Here is a 26946-nt window from a genome sequence, read left to right as displayed (position 1 = left end):
TTACCAAAATTAAATTAGGCACGTGCTAAGCACAGAGAATTTGGGGGCTGCCACTATAATTGCAGAATGATAAAAACCTGAATTTGAGTATTGATATTCATTTTTAGATTAGTTTTGATCTGTGCATTTCAATAGCTGCTATCAATACCCATAACACAGATATTTAATAACTGATCTCCCTGCATTAGTCCCTTTGATCCATCTACCATACTGAGAAATGGCTAAATTACATACCCCAAAACTTCCCAGTACCTACAAGGTAGCATACAAAACCTTTCATAAAGTGCCCCCTCCCCACTCCAAACCTGCTCTACACCCAAAAGATTTACTCTAATTACACTCCTAAAATAGCCCACATAGCATTGAGTCATTGTGAGCTCATCAGGAACCTAGCCTTCTCTAGATTGCGTGTCAGGGGCTATACCGCAAAGTACCAGAGTTGGCTGGGGACAGGTCACCCAGGGTATGCCTCTCTGTCTCCCAAGATAATCACACTTGAAAGGATTCCCAGCGGTTAGCATCTTCTCCAGACCCCTTGAGCTATCAACAGATGAGCATTTTGAAATTAAATTTTAAAGATATTCAGAAAAGAGGAGTAAAATATAGTGCCTCCCACCCTTCTGAAGCTCTCCATAAGCAGGTGGGTTCAGGGCAACCACTTCCTTTGTCCTAAGCAAAGGATATACCTTAAAGTAACCCTGCGTCTTACTCCTTTTTCTGTATGTATGGAAACTTGTACAGTGCCTATTACTTATTAGGTGAAATGCAGATGCCCTTCAAATGTTAATTCCTTTCCTCTCCTCCTCCTCTCCCATCCCTACAAATGGACACATACAGAATTTTTCAAGCTACACTTGATGGAACTGAGCAAGTCAAAAACTCAGATTCCTGTCAGAACCGAGTGAAAATTGAATAAAGCAGGGTGAATACCGAGATGACCTGGAGAGCACACACTCGCTCTGGAAAGGTTGTCGCTCATAACCATCTACTTCTCAGCTCGTCTAATGTTATCACATTGAATGAGAACTAAGTGTGTCCCCTTTTGCTAATTTTTATGTGAAGCCAGAGATCCAGATCATTTTGTGAGATCTGATTTTTTAAATGTCGATAATGAGGTGTTTTGGGAGGTGTGGTTTTTTATTTTGCCATGAGGTACTGTGTAGTTCAGGCAGAATCCATATACAGAGAGCCAGTCTGAACCTGTGCTATTGAGCTCTAAGACTTGGCAGTCTCTAGAAATTACTACTATGCATCAGAGCCTGAAAAGACCCACCCTCCTTCCAAAAGATTAGGATGCTACTTGTAAGCACCCAGGCTGTTCATGGCTGGATTCCAGCATGCTGTCTTTCCTTATGTAAGAAGTTTGGTCAGTACCTGACTCATAAAATTATGGCTCTCATTTTAATCAGCAAGGAAGACATTTCTGCACTGTAAAATCTCATTAAGGGAATTTGATTTCAAATTGAATGTGGTCCAGCACCTCTCCGAAGCTCATTTAAGATATTTGATATTTGAGAGAAAAGGCCTAAATGGGCATGTTAACTATCCATTTACCTACACAATTCCAAATTCTATCCCTGCACTCTCAGACCATCAGAAAATAATGTCTTGAACCACATTATCTTAGTCAATCAAAGACATGGCTTCAGAGCTATGGCTTAATGTCATGCTCTTGGAGTTTATAGATGGCTGATCACAGACAATGGTGTGGTGAAGGTCTGGGGGCTGAAACCAGGTGGAGCGGGCAATGGGGGAAATGGGGGACATCTGTAATACTCTCAACAATAAAGATTTTTAAAAGTGTCATATTTAAGTGTACTCTTTGTTCCTTTTAGAAAGCTGGTCGGAGGTATATTCTACTGTGTGGCTTGTTACTACTTCACATTGAAACTCATGTGATGAAGTTCAGGAAAAGTAGTTCCAGGAAAGGATGTTCATCCTCACAACTGCATCTGTGTGTGATATCTTAATGGAAAACAATTTATTTTCTTTAGGGCCAAGCTACACTTCAAAAACTGCCTTACCTGAGAATAAGAATCCTAGGTTTGTTTCTGAGTTTTTAAGGTTCTTACTGACTCTCCTCATTATTTGTCTACTAATGGTAACACTGGCTTTGGATTTTAACCCAGGTGTAGTAGTTTGTTTTTATTCAAGTGATTTGATTGTGGATAATCAACATTTTAAAATTTATTTACTCTATTTTCTATAATATTGATATTTTGTTTATTTTTATTTAAAGATACAATTTTTTTAAAAAAATAAGAAGCATGTCACTAATATAGATTTTGGTGGGCATCTGATCCCAAAATATCTTCTTCATTACATATATCAGGGCCTAATATCTTAACTTTAGAAATATATTAATTATGGTTTCATATGCATATTGAAATTCTAAAATTCCTGTGTTGTATGAAAGAAGAGATTAGCAATTCTAGAATTCCTAGAATTGTCACCTACATATTTTTAAAAGTAACACCTATCAGAAAGGATATATGTAACCAGATGTTCGTAGCAGCACAATTCACCATAGCTAAGATCTGGAAACAGCCTAAGTGCCCATCAGTAGATGAATGGATTAGAAAACTGTGGTACATCTACACGATGGAATACTATGCTGCTGTTAAAAAGAAGTATTTTATATGTTTTTATTGACTTCAGAGAGAAGAAGGGAGAAGGAGAGATAGAAACATTAATGATGAGAGAGAATCATTTACCTGCTGTCTCTTGCACATCCCCTACTGAGGATTGAGTCCAAAACCTAGGCATGTGCCCTGAGCAGGAATTGAACTGGGACCTCCTAGTTCATGGGCCAACACTCAAACACTAAGCCACAGGGGCTGGGCTTGTCACCTACCTATTTCTTTATCATGTATTTCTCGAGTATCTATCTGTGGGGAACCTGGCCCTGATGTAGGCTTTGGGGATATAATGGTGAGCAAGTTAGACATATTCTTTTCCCATCACGGAGCTCACAATCTCATGGAGAGTAGATAAGAAATCAGGCAATGACAATCCAGGGCAGTCAGTGTTGTGACAGAAGCACAGGGTGGGCCACCGAACCTATTTTGAGTGAACAGAGGGCATTTCAGAGGATGTAACATTCAGTTAGAGACAAGAAGGTTTCAGGCAATGGTGGGAGAGGGGAAAGGCTTTCAAGAAGGGTCTATGGACTCCACAGAGCTGATGTTTTTCATTGCTGTATTCTCCCGGCAAGCTATGCCTATGAATTGTTGAAAAAGATATGACTGTAAGCAGAGTGACTTCCCCAGATGACTCTGGATGGCACAAAGATGCTCAATGAGGAAGGCCTGCTGCTGCCCTGCAGGCAAACTCTGGTTCCTAATCTCTGTCCTTCAGAGTGGAGAGGTGTCAGGTGTGGTGCATGGTCACCTCGTGAGTCTGAATGTTGAGTTGGACCTAAAGAAGAATGCTTGGTGGGCATGGCACCACTGAAGGGTTTTAAGTAGGATAGTTCATATAACAGATTTGTTTTTTATTGAATCACTTTAGCTACTGAAAACAATTGCCCCTAGGGAAGGTTACTCTAATAATACATTAACCAAAATTAGTATTGCTGAAACAAGATGAAAGCCTACAAAAAGGGAGAAAAGAGAGGAAAGCACCCTCTAAGCTTCATCTAGATCTAAAGAAACTAATACCAACAAGTGGGACTTACAGGAATGCAACCTGCCTCCATCTTTTTGTGCATGCAGTTCATTGGCCACTTACCAGAGAAAACAATATGCTTGACTGGCAAAGAAGCACAACCAGAGGAAATGAACGAAAAACTAAATGGGGACCACCAGGCCATTCTAAAAAAGTCACAAATATTAAAAAGGGATAGGTTTGGATACTGTCTCTCTCCTTATATTGCGGTATGACCTTAAGTAAGTCACTACTGAGCCTCTCTGAGCACCAGGTTCCTAGGCAGGAAAACAAAGGGCTTAGCCTCAATGACCTCCAAATGATCTTGACTCAAAGGTCAAATGAGTCCTGTATCTGAGTCCCACTCATATTCCAAGGGCTGTAGTAATCTCTAACACCCCACATGCCCCCCTCAAAGGCATTTAAAATCAAGTAAACACCAGATGCCTATAATAGAAAGATCAAGGAATGGGGATAGCTGGAGTCAGTCCTTAGTCCAAGGTGAGGACTCCATTATGTGTCTACACCTGAATTTCACCCTGGGAAACATGGTGATCACATCAATCACTGAAGGACTGTATGTTGCTTTAGATTCCTCAAGGGGCAGTGCTATGGTGGGCTCTGATCAGCCAGCCTAAGCTGAGATCACCCAAGATAGCTGCCCACATGCCTAGAGTACTTACTGCAACATGTGCCCACCATGAACTCTCAGTGACTGCGGTGATTGACAGAAGTAACAGAAATTAGTAATATAATAATTTAGTACTCCTATGTTCTTCAACCATCTTGACATAAGACATATGGTATAATTTAAGCCTAACATCTGAAACAAAATGATGCGAAGTGAAAATAATCATAATTTAATTTCTAAAAGAATATCTCTGAGAGATCTGAGCACTTTCATATCTTAAGGGGACACAAAAATGTACTGACATGTGGTTGTGTGACAGTAAGAATGCAGAGGAAAACCTCCCTTTTGACAAAAAGTTTTGAATTAGGAAATTTTAGTGAAAGCATTGAGGGTACTTCTAGGAAATCTCATCACGATCTCAGTGCAATAGCCATTTGTAACAGAGCCCTGGACTGAGTCCACGCCGGGGAGCAGCATTGGAAAACGGCCCACACTGCCGACTTCCTGGAATTCCTCTCTGTGCCAGTCAGCAGCTTGCCTGGCACCAGCTGGGCATGAAGCTGAGGCACTGAGAAACGTAAGGGCATATTCTGGGGTGAGCAGTATGTGATTTATAACTAGAGTCTTAAAACATGGCAGCCAGACAACAGCTCACACTATTCATATCACGAGATCAGCCTTTTTTAAAAAAAAATCAAACATACAACTAAAAGTGGTCATTAAAGTAATTGGTGTAATAATTATGCATATATTTGTTGCACTGCCACTGTTTTGTACTAGGTGGACAGAAGAAATGATGTCGATTCTCTCCCCATAACCTGTCCAGTGGTTTCTAAACTTCAGGTCAGGGAATCTCGTCATGTCTCAGAGGGAATTACATAATTGTCTGATTCAGAATTTTTTAAATGTATATGGTGTAACTATTGATAAAGAACTGTGATCTTTATACAAAGTTTTAATAAACTTGGAAACCATAAACATGTTGATTTATGCTGGCATATAACTGTTTCTGTACAGATTCAAGATTAATCTCTATCCCTATATTTATATTATAAAGATATTATTGATTAAAGAGGTTGTGTTAGTGGTAGATATCCCCCTCATGCAATGTTCTACAAACAAGTGCTATTGTACCTACCAGATGACTGATATTTATTTTCATGACAATTTATCCAAAGCAATTTACCAAAATGAATTAGATGTTGAGATCAACGGTTTACATGACTGTCATCCATCTGTCTAATTTCAAAGCTCAAAATTCATTGAAATATATTTGATATCAGTGTTTAACTTTATAATATGTAAATTATTATCATTAAACTAATAAGATAGTTTTATGTGACTGGTTACTTCATTTTTACAAAGGATTTAGATGCTTACAAAACTTTTAAAACACCAATTTAGATCATTTCTCAACTAACAAAAGAAAGCTAGTCATTGGTAAAAATCTTTAGAAATGTTGATGCTTTGCATATGACATAGAAGTTATCAGTGAAGCTTGGCTTTATTTTTCTAATACTTTGCAAATTCTAAATTACTGCTGTGTAGAAGATGCCACACAAAGGAGGAAACAGCCTAATTCACTTCATAGTGTAGGAATTAGTTTATAGTAACTTTCTGATATTTAAGCATCTATGTATACGGGGACAGCACACAGATCCTTCCTTGAGGATCAGAAATGGAAAATGTTAGAACTTGTGCTCTAAAAAAGTACCTAGAAAAGGCCTATGAAGGATACTGGACATATTCCATGGTTGATTTGATAGAAGAATAATTTTGGATTACTGCTACACATTAAAAGAATATATTAAAAATATTAAAATTTATAATTATGCCTTGTGAATTTAGGCAAAGGAGGATTGGGCAAGAATGGACAAGGGAAGTAAGACTATATTCAATACAACTAGGAAGGGAAATCTGCCAATTGTAATAAATAAAATGACTTATGATGCCTTCACCCTCTTCATATAGTTATAACTGGAGCAATCTAAGTGCTTTCTACCATTAGTCACTACTATATTGCAGTTTCATTCTTACATTTTTTCAGTACCTTTTATACTTATGATTTATGCCTAGAGAATAACTAGGAAAAACCATCTATGCCTTCCATACAGATTCCAGAAGGAGACAGAACTCAGAATAGTAAACTTATTTTTAAAAAAATCCAGTTCTGCAATGGTGTTCTAAGACACACAGTTTTCCAGTAAAACATACCCCTGTAGCTTCACTTTCCACACGTGGACTTCTTCCAGACCTGCACTGCTTTCTTAAGCTATACCAGTGTGGAATCTTATCCTTCATATTGTTTTGGAGAAAGCTGAGGGTGGCGCCTGCACAATTTGATTTGGTGTAAAAATACACACCAAATCTGATTTCTGTTACATTAAGCCTTTCTCTGACAAAATATACAGAACAAGAAATGAAGTGAATTGCGTTTTAGAAATATCTTGCAAGCTTGTTTCCCCGAATACCTGACCACTAATTTTAAAAAATGGATCAAAACTCACTTTAATTGAATATTTAATAGATGATTTAATGGTCAAGTTGAGATGCATTTTAAATGCTAAATATAAAAATGATTTGTGTTTGCTTACTGGAAATATTTGTAATACAAGCAAACATATATAAAAACTAATATTTAAAGCAAATTTACTATGGAAAAATGAAATGACTATCTTTAATTTATAAACATACTACATTCATCAAACTATATTTTTTTACTAATAGTTGGCTTTTATATTATGAATGTCATGATAGTGGATTGCCATTAACAGTAGACATAGTTTAACTAATTTTTTAAATGTGTAATATATTTTCTTTAAAATGATCCATTGAAAATATAAAAATGGCAATATCCTTCGAGGGAAAGGCCTGCATTTAGTTAGAGGGAAATGCATCATGAATTTATTCTCTTGTAGATTCTGTCCTCTACATAATGCCGATGAAATAGTGTGATTTACATAAAAGAATCTGAGAGTAGCAACTAGGAGCATGCAATCTAGTCTAAGGCCATTTTCCAACAAGTCATATCAATATAGTAAAGGTACTTAAGTCTATCGTGTCCTAGTTTTTCTCTCAAAGAAACTGGCAAAGGCTCAATTCATTTAATATTTGCAAAGAGAAATAAAAAGACATGCCAAAAGAAGAAATCTGTTTGAAAAAAAAATAAATGTGTTTTGTAACTACCAGAAAAGGATCATCCTATATAATAAAAGGCTAATATGCAAATTGTCCCCTCTACTGGGAGTTCAACCAAGGGGCAGGACCGGCTGGCCAACTGCCCTTGGCCCCTCCCCCCAGCCAGTCAGACCCCACCTGTGCACGAATTTGTGCACCAGGCCTCTAGTCTATAATAATAAAAGCATAATATGCTAATTAGACCAGATGACCTTCCAGGCAAAGCTGTGGTGATGGGGGGCCAAGCCCCTTGCATGAATTTCATGCATTGGGACTCTAGTTTGAAAATAATCCCATATATATATATATATATATATATATATATATATATATATATTTTCTGAAAATAATGTTCAAGTAGATATTTCCAGGGTCCCGAAATGGCCATTTCTTCAGAGTACATTTTGAGTAGACTTTAGCTATTTGGGAGAGCTTGGAATATGAAATCCCTAAGAAAATTTGAAAAACTCCTTTGCATCCCATAATTTTAAACACATAGATTATGGTATCTGAGTACTATTATCCAGAGATTCCCCTGACCATCTTTACTACAGAAAACAAAATGACTGATTAAAACCTTTCATTCACTTTCAGTCTAATGAGAATCCCAGACCAATGTTAACAGCTAGGTTACTGATTCACACAGGTGAGCAGGCAATTCTACACTGTGTTACAGGTATTTTGCCATTGCCTTCTGAAATACTGTCTCAGAGTGCAGGGGATGTCATATTAAAAAATAAATGATACTGCTCAAACTCAGCAGCTTGAAGGAAGCATAAATCAATGGCATAAGGGAAGCAGGTGATGTAATGACTCTAGACTGAAGTAGATGACTCGAAGAGATGGATCATAAAGTTTAACCTTTGAAATTATTCATTGATATTAATATAAACACACAGAAAAGCACATTTCAAAGTTACCTTGCTATGCTAAAACTTAATTCATTAAGTCAAGATTTTTCTTAAGTGATAAAGAGAAATAATATATTCCATTCCTGGAAAATAGCTCATAGCAAATACTTAATAAGCCTGATCTTACTTAATGTTTCAGTTAAGATTGTTTGTAAAAACAAACAAACAATGGAGGTCAATAATGTCCACCTACACACACAACACACAGGATGGTAACACCTAACCTTGTCAATAAATGGTAAGTGATAGAAATGTATCCAAAGGAAATAAGAAGTCAGACCAAATATTAGTGCATACAAACTGGAAAAAGTTTAAGAACTGATTCGGGAGATTGAGATAATGGCCACATATATTTCAAATTAGTACCCAGAACCACAGCAACACTGATGATTCTGAAGAATATTCAGTGTCTGGCCTAAAAGCAAGCAAACCCCCGCTCCTCTATGTAATGCGAAGGTACTTTCTCCAGGAGGGACAAGAAGCACTGTAGTCTATGTAAATAACCTAGCAATAAAAACTAAGAAAAAAAAAGTATTGCTTTACAAGTAAAATACTAAACAGAGAAATACTCTGACAAAATTTGGACACAAGGGGTTCTTTGTATCTCCTGCTTTAGTAACTCCCTACTTTGCACTGGAAAGGACTCATTTTTTTCTTTTTAGAGGAATTAATAATGATTCCCATTATCTTTCAGGAATAAAACTCCACCAAAGCCTTTACCTTTTAGGTGTCTCCCCTTCTGGATCCAGACTGGAGGGCCAACCTCACTTCCTATATGCTGCCCACACCAAACTTATCCCCACTTCCTGACCGGAAGACACTGCATGTCCCTATGTCTGTCCTCATCCATCCCTTTTGCCTGAAATATGCTCCTCACTACAAGCTCTTTTCCACTGGTTCAGCTGGGTGTCAGCTGTAACACCAGATACAGGTGTTAAGATGGAGTTAGAAAAGGCTGTATTGGGAGTAACACCTGAGAAAGAAAAAGAGCAAAAGCAGAATTAAGGAGATTTTGATTCACTATGCCAGTGGTTCTCAACCTTGGCTGCACATTAGAATCACCTGGGAATCTTTTTTAAATCCTGATTTCTGGGCCTCATCCTCCGGAAATTCTGTTTCTTTGTTATGGGATGGGGCCACAACATGAGTAACAAAAAAACAGAATTTCCGGAGGATGAGGCCCAGAAATCAGGATTTTAAAAAGATTCCCAGGTGATTCTAATGTGCAGCCAAGGTTGAGAACCACTGCACTATGCAGACCTGATAAAGTCTCTATCAGCCCAATGAAAACTCCAGAACAAAATCAGCTGTTGGGGGTTTGTATAAACCATAAATAGGCCCTGCATCACCACCTTGCTCAGTCATTACCCCAAGAAGAGTCTGCCTCTGCTCTAATGTGGGGGTGAATCCCAGAGGTGCCAACAGCTGGGAGCTGTCAGCCAGCCACACTCCTCACAGCTGGGCCAGAAGTCCTTTCTTGCAGAGTGACCTCAGCAGTGCCTCTTCCCACGTCTGCCACATTATTCTCCAAGCCCACATGCATGTCTACACCTGCATGAAGCCCCCAGAAACCATCCCTGGTAACTAGTGGCTCTCCAGGCTTCCACAGCAATGTGAACTTTAGCATCTCATACTGCACTGTGGCCTCTTTATGTTCACAGGACTCTACTTTTAGGAAGTAGCAACAATATCATATTCTCAGATTCGCAATAGAGAGCATGAGAAAAGATCTACACTAATAAAATAGAAACATGCAAATTAACCATCACTGTCACTCTGCCACTCCACTACACCCACCAGCCAATCAGAGCAACTATGCAAATTAACCCAACAAATATGGCGGTTAATTTGCATATGCGGGTGCAGAGTGAAGACTGAAGACGACTGAAGATGGCAGCAGCCATGGAGCTGGAGCGAGCAGGAAGCTTGGGTTGCTCCTGGCGATGGAGGAAGCCAAGCTCCTCCCCCACCCGCCCCCAGCCCTGTACTCTGCTCAAGGAGGGGCTGGGGGCCTGGGTCGCTGGGGTCCTGGGTCGCCGGGGGCAACCCAGGCTTCCAGTCCACCCTGGGCTCTGCAGCAAGAGCTGTAAAAAAGAAAAAAAGGAGGGGCTGGAAGCAGTCTGAGCAGAGAAGCCAAGCCTCGCTGCTGCGGCCAGACCAAAGGCCTGGGTCCCGGGTGCCAGAGGAAAACCGGTGCCGGCAGCCAGGGGAAGGAAGGCCTATTGCATGAATCTTCGTGCAACGGGCCACTAGTTCTAACATATAACATTCAAAAGAAGCTTGCTGGGTGGCCCTACCAGCAGATGATCTGTCAGGTTGGTTATTCCCTCTCTGGTGCAGACACACTGAGAGGTGTACCTTATGTATGTCAAAGGGTATTCTGAACTTCTCAAAAATGAGTTTAATATACTTTAAGTACTAGTAGTCTACTGACCGTTGAGGATAAAATGTATCAGAAATTAGTATGTGCTAAGCCAAAGGTTTTGTTCTGTTCCCAATTATTTAATGAACCTACTTGTGTGACACTTCCCACCCTTTTTGCTCATTCCCAGTTCCCTCATTTCACAGATTAGGAAATAGGTCATCATTTAATTTTTAAATTATAAGATGTGCTATATTTGTTCTGTTTTGTAAAATAATTTCATTTCAATTTGTAAATTTTGGAGTTTTCCTTGATGGCTTCTGTGGAGAGGAATTAGTGGTTCATGCACTGTTTATTTAATCAGCCAACAACATTGACTCTATGTTAGGCCCTGGCCAAAGACGAAAGTGAGAAAATAGGACAAGAAGCTGTTTTTTTAATGGAGGAGACAGAACTGCGATCCGATGATTTACTGCACGGCCTGGGAAATACTGCAATCAAAGTATAATCAACACAGATGGAACCAACACAGGGCGTTAGGGAAGGACCTTCTTGAGTTAGCTGAAGGTTACTAATTTGGTTTCATGTCCCCGTGTGCACTTTTAAAAGGAGAGAGGGACAGAAACAAATAAAGGCCTCAGAACATACACAATCCCTTTCCTGAAATAAGTGCTTCTCAGCAGGGTTGGTACTGCCCCCTAGGGGAAGGCGTTGGAAACTGCTGAGGCAAGGGACATTTGGTTCCCCAGTGATATTGGAGACACTTATTGGCATTTAGAACAGAATTGCCAGATGTCCTGTAATACTCAGCACAGTCCTTGACAATGAATAATTGTCCTGATAGTTCACATGGTTTCCAAATATTCCACTGGCCAACCGTGGAAGCGAAAGCTCTGTCTGTAATTCCCTGAGCCCAGAATCTGACTAAGAATAGTTCAAGGTGTTTAAGATACCCTGAATTTTCTAGGAAGACCACAACCCTGTATATTAAGGAATGGGCATAGTTTGCTGCTGCTGTTGTCCAGAATTTTACCATGAAAATCCATCTGGACACTTGTGTCACAAACATCTCCCCCCCCCCCATAAACACACACACACACACACACACACACACACACACACACAGGAATATGCATTGGTAACTGTTGTCCTCTCACAATGGGATATGTCCCTGTCAGCATTTTATTAAATCCTTTAGTACAGTCATGTCCAAGCTTTTATCTACTGAGACACATATTATTATAAATTACTTACTCTTTGTTTTTCCCTTTCAACTTTATGTAAATTATGTGTGTAGATAAGTTGCATTACTACAGAATTTTATTTCAGGATGATAGTGACTATAAAGTCAGTGCTGAGATTGAGAAGAGTTGAGATACACTACACTTAATTTTTCTGAAATGTCAAGACCGACCTCATTTGTATGACAAGAAACCTAAGAAGCTGGTAGAGTGTTCACAATTACCATGCTTATGTTTAGTCAGCTATTAAGGTGTGCTCTTACGTTGTCCCAGCTTAGCAGGACTGCCTGGCTGGGTGCTCCTGCACAGATATAAATAAAGGGCCCATGTTCACCAGTAACAGGTAAAAGAAAAAACAAAACTAACAACTCTTCTTTGAACGGTCTTCATTTTTTATAACTTATTCACAGAGATTGAAAATCAAGTACTTTGCTTCGTTTTTTTTGCCTTAAAACATCAGCATTATTTTTTCCTGGTGGCTCTCTGTACAGATAAATTGCTCCTGAACTAAACAGATAAATTTGAAGTACTGCCTTTGGATTAACACTTTAGAAGAAAACCAACATCCCTATAATAATCTTTTTTTATTCTCTTCCTACCTACAGATCATTAACATGTTACTTAGCATTTCTTTCCTTCTGCCTGAGATCAGAATTCTTTGATGCATGTCTGTCACCATCATTTATCATCCATCCGCTTACCAGGCAGCAGACATTTCATGAGCACCCATCATGAGCCACGTGGTTCATTAGCTGCTAGGAGCATAAGATTAATATGTTCCCATTTTTTGCCCTGAAGGAGTTCAGAGACGTGGTGAGAAAAGGCAAATAAACAAACAATTAGCATGCCCGATGATACATACTATTTTAGAAGGATGTGAAAGAAGTGTAGAACGTATGTAATAAAAAATTTCCCCACATTGCATTGATCCTTATACATAGTAGGCCCTTAATAACAGCTGCTTTGAAGTTATTCAAATTGTTCTAAGACTAAAAATTGGGCCAATATTTTGAGGAGTTAAAATGGAAAAATAAGGCTCTTGCCAGCAAGGTGAATGGCACTCTGATGGAATGAGACATTGCAATGCCAAGGGCGCAACTGGGTAACTTTTCCTTTAGCCACCATTTCTCTAGCAATTGCCTTTCCATGTGCCAGACACAGTGCCATCTGCAGAGAATATAAAGCTGACTGAATCCCTGCTTTTCCACCCAAGGAATTCAGTCATACCGAAATTGTTTCCAGAATGAGGATGCATATCCATACCAGCTAATGGAATTGCATTTTAGGGAGGAACTAGTATCACACAAAGTCCCAGGCTCAGAAGTAGGCAAGGAGTCCATGGGGAGGAGGTTGACCCAGGTGAGCCGGATTGGAAAGAGGGCCCAGGTTTGCAGCCTAAGGGGTCCTGGCTGCAAGAGATCAGGAATGAGCCAGAAGTCCACATGCTGAGGAGACAGTGTTTGACGTAGCAGCTCCTTAAATATTTCCTTGAGAAGCTATAGCTGAATAAGAACGCAAAGGCAAGTTTAAGGCAAGGCTTGGGCTCTCTAAACACAGACTGAAACCAGACCATGACAAAATGAGGAGGGAAGAGCCACATAATCAGCCATCAGGAAAGAGCCGTGTTCTGGATGGTTACAAACGAGATTCACTCATGTGTCTATGTTTAATTTTTTTTGTGAGCCTGCTGTGTATGTACCACATGATCCTCGGGTGAGGATGCTTAGGAAGCATAATTTTAGTTTATATTCCAGACGATATCTGGCTGCTAAAGAAAAGCAATCAGCTGATTTTCCTTGTCTCCTCTTTCTCTTACTAATTAGGAGTTAACTGAATCTTTAGTGCAAGCCATCCCCCGGTCCTTCCATTCATCCATCCACTCAATAAACACTTATTACCAGCTACAGGGTGAAGGACCGTCCTAGGTGACGGGAGGAAAAAAGATAAATAGACCCGACCCTTGTCCTTGAGGGGTCAGTATTGGGAGGCCAGTCTCAGCGTGGGAGAACAATAGCGCAAAACACATCGATTTCAGCGACAGAATCTAGATCACTTTTTCTTTGTCAATACATTTAAATGGGTATGCAGACGATAATCAATACGTGGTGCCTGCACAACTGTTACCAAGGAAATATTTAACTCAATCCCTTGATGCTGCGGTCTCTGTGCAGTAGGGCCAGGTTGGCATGCTGATTGCTCGGGAGGAAAAAAGACGATGAAATACTGGAGTTCTTCATATGCCAAGATGAAAATCATCAATCTCAATCTCTGTGAAAGGTGAAACTACTTTTGGAAAAAGAGCAATGAACTCTATCAGTCTCTCTAAGGCAATGTGATCTTTAAGATGATACAGAGAGGGCAGAGGCAGTGGAGAAGTTGAGAAGAATTTATATGGGGGATAAGGGAAATGATGAGATTTCTCCATCAATTTTATGAGGAGCTAAAAATAAAATAGGACGTATATTAAACTCAAGTGACAACAGTGTTTTTTGAAATGTATGCAATGTATTCTAGGTGCTCAATAATTTATTTGCTTACCAAACATAAATTTGTCTTCACCTAATATGAATAACTTGATATTTGAGTAAGACTGTCTAGTACAGTGGTTCTCAACCTTCCTAATGCCGCGACCCTTTAATACAGTTCCTCATGTTGTGGTGACCCCCAATTTCATTGTTATAAATTGAACATAATTAAAGCATAGTGATTAATCACAAAAACAATATGTAATTATATATGTGTTTTCTGATGGTCTTAGGCAACCCCTGTGAAAGGGTCGTTTGACCCCCAAAGGGGTCGCGACCCACAGGTTGAGAACCGCTGGTCTAGTACATGATTCAAATTAATGCAAAAACTAAAAATTTAAATTTCCTCGTCTCTTCCTTGCTCACTGCTAACCATTAACTCCTGCAACTAATATGTATGCCAAGTCTTTTTCATTTCTACCATCTACCAGTTGGCATTTCCAGCTCCCAGTCATAAAACATTCTATCTTTTAACCACTGAAACTTGTAATTATCTAAATTTATATTCCAAATAAAAATCTTTAGTATTAAGTACATTTTGAGTGGAATAGCACTATAAGCTATTAGAAATTAGGTATTTGATATTTGCTGACTAACTTCTTTAAGACAATCTTTCCTGTGTGGTTATGCCAAATATCTCAGTTTGTGCTGCCTTATAATCTACAACATGGGTAATACCTAGCTCAACTATCATAGAGGAGGCGCTGGCAAATATTTGCTGAATTAAGAAGTAGTGAAGGTTAATTGGTTAATTGGGATGCAAAGCCAGATAGTTACAAAGAATCCAGACTTCCTGGGTTTAACTCCTGGCTCTGTTGGTAGTAAGGCTCTGTGCAAGTTTCTTCACTTCTTTTATCTATTTTCTCATCAATAAAATGGGCATGACAATATTACCTCTCTCCACAGAATTGTTGCTTGGATCAAATGCTTTAAGTTAAGTAAGGCGCTTAGAACACACTAAGCCATGTCAGTGTAAGCTCTTACTGTCATTTCCATTATTGTTATCATTATTCTGGAAGGCTGAGAGTTAGGAAACGAGCAGCACCGGCACAGTGAGGTTCAAAGAGGACACAGGTGTGTCCCGGAGAGGAAATTCAAGTCATAGGTTTCCCTCTAATGTCCAAGTTCCCTTTCATGCATGTGTTAATCAGATCATTCTTGGGAGGAAGACAAGAGCATAGATGGCGTCTCTGGTCTTCACAAGTAGCTACCTTCACCCTCTCCAACTTTTTGCGTGGCTAAATCGTATTCATAGTTCAGGATTTTGATTAGGCATCTCTTCTTCCCAAGAAGCCTCCTTGATTCCAAAGACTGAGTTAGGTGCCTGTTTGAAGTGCTCCTGCAGCCTCTTCTGGGCTGTCTGACACGCTTCTATGGTTACCTGATACTAGTTTGTGTCTTCCACTGAAGATTTCCAATTCCTTCTCTGTGGTATCCCCGACTCTTGGATCAGTGCAGAGAGGCAGAGACAAGTGATATAGAGGAGTTATGCATAAAGACTTTATAAAAAGTTTTAGGGATAGAACAGTGTGCAATATGGACTATTCAGTTACCAACCCCGCATAACCAAAAGCTTATCACATCTGCCTACTTAGCTCAATCTACCCAAAGGCTGTGGTTGGGATACTTTCTTGCAGAAAAAACAAGGCGGAGCTCTGAAGCACGCACCATCAATGTATACATTTGTTTACAAACAACATACATGCTATTTGTATAGCAAAATTATGTCTAATTATAAAATATACATTAAAGTAGAAATTTCAAAAGAGTATCACACACACGCAGACACACACACACGTCTGACATAACTTAGTATAAGTTTGCCAATGTCAGTTATATCTTATTTGCTTAAGCTTGCATTATTGGTATTATCTTCTATCCATAGTTTCTTGGCAGGAAACTCTTGTCCATTTTCTGAGGGTTAGTTAATACTAGAAGTCATCTAAGCAGGGACAGTTGAAACTGAACACAGCAGGGGCAGGTGGGAGTGTGGAGTGGGTTTTCCACTCTCCCTTCAGCATACCTGGAATACTATAAGCAACACTGTACTACCAAATTGAGCCAGAACAACAGGGTCGATCCTGTATCAAATACTTTTTGTTTGAAATAATCTAAGTATAGATTTTCATCTCACTCCTCCATACTTATCCCATCAGCAAATACTGTCAGCTCTATCTTCAAAATACATTTGGAGTCTGATCACTTTTCATCATCTTCATCGAGGCTACCATATTTGAGCCAGGCTGCCATCTTCAAGATTAGTATAACGGCTCCCAACTGGTCTCCCTGCTTCTGTCCTTGGCCCCTGAACCTCAGACAATGTGGTTCCATTGAAATGTGTGCCATTTGTCTGCTCAAATGGTTTACCATCTCAGAGAGAAACCCTAGGATCTCACTATGACAACCAAGGCCTTCTATGATGTGCCCCCCACCATTACTTTTCTGCTCCTGGCTCACTCATGTCACACAGACCTTTCTAAATGACTTCTGTGGCCAGAAAGAATAAAGTCTTGGTCTTCTCATTTAGCCTGAAGACCTCAGAGAGGGCGGTGGAAGATGCATTTACTATAAATAAAGACAGTGAAAAAAGCATTGTCAATTGTATTTCAAAGCTTTTTAATAACTAGACAGTTTTCCTTCTGAGAAATTCAGCAGGCAAAGGAAGACCATCCCAAGCCAGTCCCTCTGCTATCGGCCACCAAGAACCACAAAACTTTTCTGGTGAATCAATGTTTATTTCTTTGATTTACTATAAACAAAGAGCACATTTTCATTATTTAATTTTGTAGATAAGTCTTTGAAAATGGTACATCTAATAAAGATTATTTGCAATACCCATATTTGATGCATGGTCTTCACAACTACAGTTTAATGTGAATTTAAATTCAGCCAATAATTCCAGGTGACAGCTTTATCTGCAAAACCTCCATTTCTATTTACACCAATTTATTTAATGGAACAATTTAGAGAGCACTTGTTTAAACTGATCCAAATAACATTCAAAAAATAAAGGAAAATAACCTTCAAATGTATTTTAATAATAGGAAACACTACTATTTTTAAATCAATGAATCTTAGCCTCAAATGTGAGTGTTAGTTATATAATTTCTCAATAAAGAGATTTAAAGAAGATAGTAATGTAATCATTATAAAAAAGTAAACTCAGATAAAATCCACCACTCTCCCATAAAATACCAATAGACAAATATTAAAACCTCAAATAAAATACGTGCTGTGAAACGTAAGAAATGAAAACACTGGAAATAAACAAGATATGGAATTATAAAGTTCAAACACATTATGCTTCAATTTCATTTCACTCATTCCCACTGCTTTCTAGATGCATCTCACGTACAAATAGTTAAAAAAAAATCTGGTGATTTTCCTTAGTATAAGGGCTGAGAGGGCAGCGATTGAACACTCTGCATTTTCTTTGGTAATAGAAAGTATGATTTATGAGAGAGGAATAAAAATCTAAGAAAACCACTCGATAAATTATTCAATTTTCAGATTGAGCTGATTTAGAGCAAATTTCCTTCAAGCTGCCAGTGTGGAAAATGCAGTTTACTGGACAAGAACACAGTGTTTAAGAGAATATGCATCCATGTTTTCAGTAATATTTTGACTGTAGACAAGACACTCACCCTCTTTTAAATCCCAGTTTTATTCATTGAAAAAAAGGATAATAAAAGAAAGCATATTTCAAGGTGCAAGATATACACCATTGGTGGCATTCAAGATAGCTGGTATGGTGATGGTCTTATTTTCAAATATTATTCATTTCATGTATATGAGGGAGATATATCATTAGTGTGTCAAATAAGAAAATTACAGGAGCAATTTCTCAGGATCTGTCTTTCTCAGAGAGTGTTTTTTTTTTTTTCAGCTGCGCTTTAAAACTTCATTTCCATAAACATGGACATTTAAAAACTATAAAATTGATTACACAGATGACTCAAATGTTGAAAACAGACTTAAGGTTCATGTGAATTATGTATGAATCAAAGGAAAAAATGAGAGAACATTTGTAATTGTGTTGGAGTGTACTAAGAATATGATCATTGTTGTTATTATTATTTTCCATATCTATTATTGCTATATTACTATCATACTAATAAACCAAATATACTATGTCCTGGCATAAAAGGAGTTTTTGAGTATCTGTGCATCATAAAACCGTCATCTCTTACTTTCCAAATGATTAACAAAGAGGATGATGCATCAAGTAACCAAGAAAGAATTAAAAAATTCAATTAAAAAGAAAAATAATTTTAAAAGGGTGTGGAGGGGAGCTCACAGACAACAAGTGAACAAGAACCCGATAAAATTAAATGACATAAACCATTTATTATAATAATATTTGGTAAAATAATAGATGTTGCAATGACATTCTGCCTAAGTAACTGCCTACAAAATTTGAGGAAAAATTGCACTGATGAAGAGTACCACACCATCTCCATAACCTTTGAATCAAGACATTTGAAATAAATAAAATAGCTTTTTTACTTATATATATTTTAAAATTCCTTCAAGTAATGCAGTACATACTACTATAATAAAAGTCTAAAATTTTTCCTGTCATTTTTCTAAGTTTCTCTGAATAGGCAGTATTAATATAAATATAACTTGGAAATTTACTTAAAAAAATTACTTGGAAATTTTCCTCTTCAATGCATGTTATGTGTTTCTGATTTACTTGTAATTGCAGTTAATATTTTCCTACAGGCAGCATTTCCCCCCAAAAATATATGCTCAGCATTTTTTGAGTATTTTTTTTAGTTAAAATATTCTAAATTTCATCTACCAACATATACTACAACATATAAATTGTAATATTTTTGTGTTCCAATCTTATCACAAACAAACCCTAAATTTTCTCTTAACATTAGCAAAGGCTCATTCCAAAATAACTTAAAGATAGTTAATATCTAACATGAATTCTGGGTGTCTCTAGTCATAGTAAGATTAAATAGTATAGTGTTAATAGTTCTTATACCCAATAATTAACTGGGGACAGAGGGCCTCAGTGAAACTTCAAGTAATAGGCAATTCATGTGACAACAAAACTCATCAGAAGTTTCACCTTGATCGCCTGCCATGAATTTCTCACCTAGAAAACAGGTCTTTGGGCCAATGGATGAGTTAGACTCTCACGATGAGGAATAAGGCACAGAAATGCCACCTGAGGAGCATTTACACATGATGAATGGCATTAGCTGTGTTTGGAGAGTTGGAAGAAATGGCACTATGGGTGCCTCTTCAAATGAATTGAGAACTCTAATGCAGTAATTGAAAATGAATTTAAAAAGGAATTTTTATGCTTCTTGTTTGAGATGTGTCACACGATTACAATTATGTGATGTAATCAAAAAGGAGCTCCTTCAAGTGGGTGAATCTATCAGTTAATTAAGCTAATTTCTGGACAACTAACAAACAAATGACTTGAAATTTATCAAATTACTTATTGGATTTTCCATCCTCAGTAACAGTGTTGGTATCAGGAAATATTCTATTTTGATTTTTGGCCTTCACTGAAGAAGCCTTTTTTTCTGCTATATATCTTCTTTCACTACATAGTGCTCTCTAATCAGTAATCTTATAAAAATAGTAAGAAAGAAAAAAAATGTAATGCATTTTTAAGAATGACACCTCTTCTAAGATTTAAACATTTTAACTCTAGCAACATTTTTCAGAGTCCCAAATAAATAAAAAGAAAATCTCTTTTTGAGTACCTAACAATTTTAAACAACCTGGAACATGTAAATTTGTAACATGTTTTCTTGACAAAAATATACATTTGGTCATATTATAAATCGATTTTTCATCAAAAGCTTACTAGTAAATTTGAAAATCAAATTTGCACTTATTTTTTAACTGTTTTTTAATTCTTTTTTTTAACTCACAGCTAATGACTGAAAAATCAGTTAATGTTTTACAGCATAAATTTAGATTCACTTGCTTGCCATAAGCCATAAACATTATCATTATAAAGTTATAATGATAAAATGTGTTATAAAATCAAGTGGTCTAACTATAAACCAGTTTAATTTTAGTTACTATCATGTCTCTTATTCCCAGAAAAGAAAAAATCTGGCACATGGGTACTATCATGGTATCAAATGAAAACAAACTTAGGACCCATTATGATGAGGTATTCTTATACTCTATATCCCATTAAGCTATTACTGTTAATCCTGTTTTCATTTTTAATCACTTAATTTCAAAACATTTTTTATAAATGATATAGGTTTTTGTTTTGGAGAAATATTTACTTATTATAATAGAATTTAGAAGTTCTTTAAAAATCTGACCATTAAAGAGGAAATTGATGGCAGAACAGGTCAGATACAGGGCACTTGGCTTGGTTTTTGCAGAAATGATATATTGTGAACTCATATTCTCAAGTTCTAAGTAGTAGAAAAAATCCTGATGAAAGAGCATGCCAATAAATTTTGCACTTACTTTGCAGAGACAAACTGTCTGTAATACACTGTAACTCTAGCTCCTCCGTGCATTCCATCTTTGGCCGCATCTGCATCATCTGGTAGTTATCATTCTCAGTCACGGACCCTGGTTCACTGTTGACTGCTGTCTTTCTCAAGGTCTTCATGTGCTGTTGAACTTCCGCCAAGAGAACAGCTTGTATTGCTTCAGTTACCTGTTGAGTTTGTGTTTCCATACAAATTGTATTTATTATTATTACAAATAATAATAATTTGTTTTGCACAAAACCCAAAGCCTGAAATTTCGATTAGAAAGGTTTCACATAAATTGCAATGTTCCATTCCACTAGGATTAACATCTGAAATAATTAAAATGCAGATACTGAGAACTGGCACCCAAACCATCACACTGATCTTTCATAAATGCAAAATACTATACAGGAAATTTGAAAGGAGTTTTGAATTCCTTCTCTTAAGATATTTTAACTTCTGCTGGAAAATAAAAGAAATTAATTAGAATATGTCATAATGCTCTTAAAGACAAGTGTATTTCCTCACACAATGTCTAGCTCTAAAGCACTATTTAGCTAAAAACACACGATTTAAACTAGGCTTAATATAGAAAGTTAAAGACAAGACTTTAATAATAAATCTTACTAAACTCTGTGTATGTGCATGTGGCTTTATATAAATCAAAATACTGCAAGGTGCAATTTCCCATTATTGTACATGCCCACTCAAGGACCTGTGGTTGACTGGAGGGGGTGGGGGAATACTTGTCACATGGCACCTAATCCACTATCTTCATTTTTAAAATAAACAATCTGGTATATGACATCCCAAGTTCTACACAGACTTGGTAGACAGGTCTTCTGAGCTTTGCTCCTCTGTCCTTTTTGCATATCTTGTGCCAAGGTTCCCCCCTCCTACCCCTGAGTAAAAAAGCTGGTGTACCTTAGCCTCTTTCTGGAAAGGAATGAGATAAAGTCTAGGAGTTAGGTCAAGTTCAAGGAAAGCCAAGTGCTGAATAAGTGAGGGGAAAATGAAGGGCACTGCTGATCTAGGTGAACTTGGGACACCTTCCTATTATCCTTCTCTGACAGTTAAACCTTTCATATAGCCACCACAAATGCCTGCTCCTTTCTCCTCTAAACCCTGTCCTCCAAAGACTCAGGTTCCACAACTGCCACTGCCCCCTCTGCATTATCCCCAGTCTACTCTTACAATGCCTGGGGCGTGGGCTTTGGGGCAACACGAGGGTGATGGAGAGAGGCTGATGCCCAAAACAGAACATGTATTCATCTAAATATTTATTTAGTCTCTTTTATGTGGCATGACAGCGTATGAGACTTTTAGGCTCCAGGGACACTCAGAGAGCTGTTGCTGATGGCAGATACTTATTAAGCTACGGTGGCAGAAGGACCTAGGCCCTTGACCTTCCAATATGGGAAGCTTCCTAGAAGTATCAGAGGCTTCCTGATCACTGATCATTCCTCTGTTCTTGTTCATTCAAATGCTCACACACAAATGCTTGGTTAGCTTGTGAACAAAAGGATAATGAATGAAGTGATTTTACTATACCATGTCTACCAACGCTGTAGTACTGCTTGTCACAGTACAGGTACATAATGCTCACTCATGCATATCACGTGATGAGATTCTCAACACTGTGTCAGTTATTGCATACCATGAACCTAACAGTTCTACAAATCAAGATACTAGTGAATCATGACATTAATATCTACATGTTATAATATGTGATATTATATTAACTATTTGAAATAATGTTTACTAGTATACACCCTGTATCACAATATAGGCGATCCATTCTTATTTATGTGTATCATATAGTGGACCAAACTATATTAATTATTCATGAACAATTTCACATCAATGAATTTTATTTTAATTTTGTCACACATTTTATTTGACAGCACTGATTATAAGATGTGGATGATGTGGTAAAAAGAGCTCTCAATAAGAAATGAGAAAGCCTGGGCTTCTGATCCAACTATGACAGTAACTACAAATGCAACCTTTGACAAGTGCGGTATTACTCTGGGACTTCATGTCCTCACTTATAAAAAAAAGTCTCTGATACCGAGAGAGTCTAGAATGAGAGCTTCCAATCACAGGATCCTGTATGGAACTTTCTTCTGTCCATAACTGTAATTCAGAAGACTATTGGAGGACATTCTCAGACCCATGGTCCATCCAGATTATGGCCTACCCCTCCGATTGAGCAGTTTGGCCTTATGCCCCAGGGAAGGATGGCTGCCTCTCACTGGGATCACTGTCATCTCTAGGAACACCCACAACTGTGACTTAGAAAGTCCTCTAGCCCACTGGATACAAAAGTCTATAACGTCCAGGATCAATATTCTTTCTTAAAAACCTATAGGGGTTTATGTAATTTCATCTAACATTTCTAATGATTGGGTTTATATATCATGACCACATTTTTTAACTGTTGAATTTTGGGGTTTTTGACATATTTTTCACTATAAATACATATTAAAAGAATAATTAATAATAGTATCATTGAAAACAAGAGGAAGTAAAAATAACAAATGAAACATACTAATCATAATGAATAGGATACTCAGAGCCACAAAACTTAAAAGTGAATATTGAATGGCATACACCCAGCTGGAGACAAACTCAAAATATATACTTTATGCTCAGTGTGAAATCAATAAAGCATGGTTCCAATTCAGAGAAACTGTACAGCTTATAAGCAGGTTAAAATAACATTATCACTGTATCTGGTATACAGTGGGCACTAAATAAATACTAATGGAATTGAAATAGATCCTGAACACTTTAAAAACATAAACTGTGGAAAGTAGAATTTATTGATACTTTCTAACTATCAATACTTCAGTTTCTCTACTATGTAAATATAGCAGATAAATTTTATAGATTGTAAATCTATAAATTAAAATTTATAAAATTTATAAATTTTATAGATTTATGCCCCAAAATTTAAAATTTACACAGTATTTGTGATTTTAATAAAGAGCTATAATTGGAAGCACTATGGGTATCAAGCTGTCTTCTGAATGCAAGTTTCTCTGGAAATAGATATGCAAAGTATTAAACTCTTATGAGGGACTGTGCAGTGATTTAAAATAAGGTTCACTAATCCATTAGCTGGAAAGAGATAGCCACAAATCTGGGCCATATACTGGTAATTATTACTAGAAGTATTACAGTGCCATAGGAAAGCTAAAAAATTTAATGTTTTTTTTACTAAGACCGTGAAATAGCACAGAATGTTATAAAGACTCATAAGAGCCCCCAAGGCCTGCTTATAGTTCCAATGTCCGGATTTTCTGGTACAAAAGCATTTTCCCAATACTGGCTCACACTGGTCTTTGCAGCATCTCCTGAAAAAAGCCACAACACCTCTGCCTTAGAGGTGTTGATGTCATATTTCACTCACTAGAGTTCGATTAGAAAATCAAAGTATGTTAGTGCAGCTTCAGAAACATGCAAATTAGCAACCCCAAATCTTGCTGCTGCTTTTCTAGCCCTTATTCCAATAAGATAAATTTTATACATGGTAGGGATAGAATATGGGTATGTTTCTTATTTGAGAAGCAAAAGAGACAATTTCCAGATAAACTTATTCATCTGAAAAATATATTCCTTCTTACTTGCTCCCTTAAAGGTACCCTCCCCCATTCAACTTCTGAAGAAGGATTTTGCTCTATTTTACAAAAGCATTCCATTCCCACCTTGTGCTTCTAAAATACATTGAAAAGTAGATTCAAGTTAACATGATTTGACAAACTGCTTAAATAAACAGCTTTATTAGTAATTTGAGGACTGCTTAATGAAGCATTTAAATGGATACTTGCAAAAATTCTCATTCCCACTTTACACATGAGGAAAATAGTCAAGTTAACCCTATCTTCCAGAGTCATTCATCAGGCTAGTGGCAGGGATGAAAGGCAAACTGTGAAGCTTGGACTTCCTGTAGTGTGAGTCATAAATGCTCTGGTAATATTTTTACCTGCTCCCAGCATTTTGCACAAAGTCATAGTATCATAGAACCTTAAAGATCCACTAGTCCAAGTATGTCCAAACTACATTAAAACTTATCTGAAAGTCAATTTAACAACTACAAAAGATCTTTAGTTAGAACAATTCAGGATAAATGGTCTGTTGAATTAATTTTCTTAAGGATTTTTCCCCATTGTAGAATTAGTTGGCTACTAGGAAAAAAAAATCATACCTTTAATAGATAGACTCCTTTATTGATAATATGCTGGTAAAGTCAACATGTACTGATGTCCACTTGATTATCACAGAAGGTTTTGCATAGCTATTCATTCATTCATTCATTCATTCATTCATTCATTACTTATTGACTGGCTGCTGTCACTACTGCTTTTCTGGACACTGGTCAAAGAGGGGTGAGTGAGACCAAGCCCCTGCTCTCAGCAAGCTGCTCTCAGCAAGCTGCTATAACAGTGAGGGAACAGAAGATAAGCTAGCAAAAAATAAAGGTATAGCCTGGTCAGCGTGGCTCAGTGATAGAGCATGAGGACACGGTTCCATTCCCGATCAGTGCACATGCCCAGGTTGCAGGCTCCATCCCCAGTGTGGGGTGGTAGGAGGCAGCTGATCAATGATTCTCTCTCATCACTGGTGTTTCTATCTCTCTCACCCTCTCCCTCTCCTTTCTACTCTGAAATAATAAAAATATATTAAAAAATAAAGGTATAATTTCCATTAAAAACAGCACACACAGAAAAAGAAAATAAAACTGGGTAATGTGATGGTGGCTGGAGGCATGGGGTCAGTGAGGGGGAGGTGGTACTATTAGATGGAGTAATCAGGGTAGACCTCTCTAAGAAGTTGACTTTTGAGCAAATGATGAATGGAAAAATGAAAATTCCAGCTCAAGAGAACAGTAATGACCTAAGGTAGAAACGAGCTTTTGTATGTTCTGGAAATATAAAGATGCTCAGTATGGCAAAAATAGGAGGGAGAATGATAAGCCAAGAGGTTAGGCAAAGGGCAAATCATATAGAAACTTGTTGGCCATGGTAACCCCCATGGCCAAGTTTCAATAACCATTCCAGTTGAGTTTATTTGGTTTTATAGTGTCAACCCCCCACAGTTCGTTCTGAGTTAATTTTCTTTTGTTTTCCTGTACCCAAAATAGTCATTTTTAATTGTCCTTACTGCTATTCTTGTCTTTCAAATTTGATATGCCTTAAGCTCATGAAGAAGAACAAAGTTCCAATAAGTACTCATCTAATCAATGCACAGATATTTTTTGTATGTACAAAACTATCCACTTACTTTTAGGACCTAAAAAAGAGGACTGAAAAAAGAAAAGACTTCAATTGGGCATGGAAACCAGCCCTCTAAATTAGCTCACAAATGAAGTACTCTCAGGATAGAAAAAGAATTTCTAATTACACTTACCAAATTCCTAAGCCTAGGGACATTTTGAAATAAAAAAATAGACAATTGTGCCACAAACTGAAATTTCAATGAGTAGTAAGTTACTGATACCATGAACATCCCTTCCTTAGCTCCCTCCATTCAGACCTCCTAACTTGGTGCACCCTCGTATATATTATTCCCACTTTCCCCCTCATTATTAGTCTCTGCATTAGTCCCGTTAAATGAAATGCCCTGGGAGGACACTGTGTGAGGACAAGCATACCTACTCACTCGTACTTTCAAGCAAAGGGGAGGATGCATGAACCACAGCAGCAATAAAGTCTTCCATAATCAAGAACGTGAGCTGTGTCATACCTGCACAGACTGGTCTCTCCAACAGGAAATTAGCTTCAAAAGAGAAACGTCAGCTTCAGGTAGATGGGGTTCATTCTTGCCTAGAAATATTCAGAACACATTTATATCTTGAAAGTATTCAAAATGGATGCACTCAATGGTCCTCAACTCCAGCTGCTGACAGTAGAATCACTTGGGGAGACTTTTTTCATAAACACCGGAGCCCAGGGTCAGCTTTACAGAGATTCTGATTT

General features: G+C 37.6%; 1 protein-coding gene across 1 annotated transcript in view; it reads right to left on the bottom strand.

Moving 5' to 3' along the window:
- WDR72 (WD repeat domain 72) overlaps positions 1 to 26946 on the bottom strand; it is a 181897-nt gene that overhangs the window by 61756 nt on the left and 93195 nt on the right. The window contains 2 exon segments of the mRNA XM_023751593.1: positions 20955 to 21150; positions 26714 to 26793. Coding sequence (XP_023607361.1) covers positions 20955 to 21150; positions 26714 to 26793 — 276 coding nt within the window.

The sequence above is a fragment of the Myotis lucifugus genome, unplaced genomic scaffold (genome assembly GCF_000147115.1).
Source record: "Myotis lucifugus unplaced genomic scaffold, Myoluc2.0 scaffold_23, whole genome shotgun sequence".
Lineage (NCBI taxonomy): Eukaryota > Metazoa > Chordata > Mammalia > Chiroptera > Vespertilionidae > Myotis > Myotis lucifugus.
Note: the sequence above shows the minus strand (reverse complement) of the source record. Positions and strands in the feature narration are given on the sequence as shown.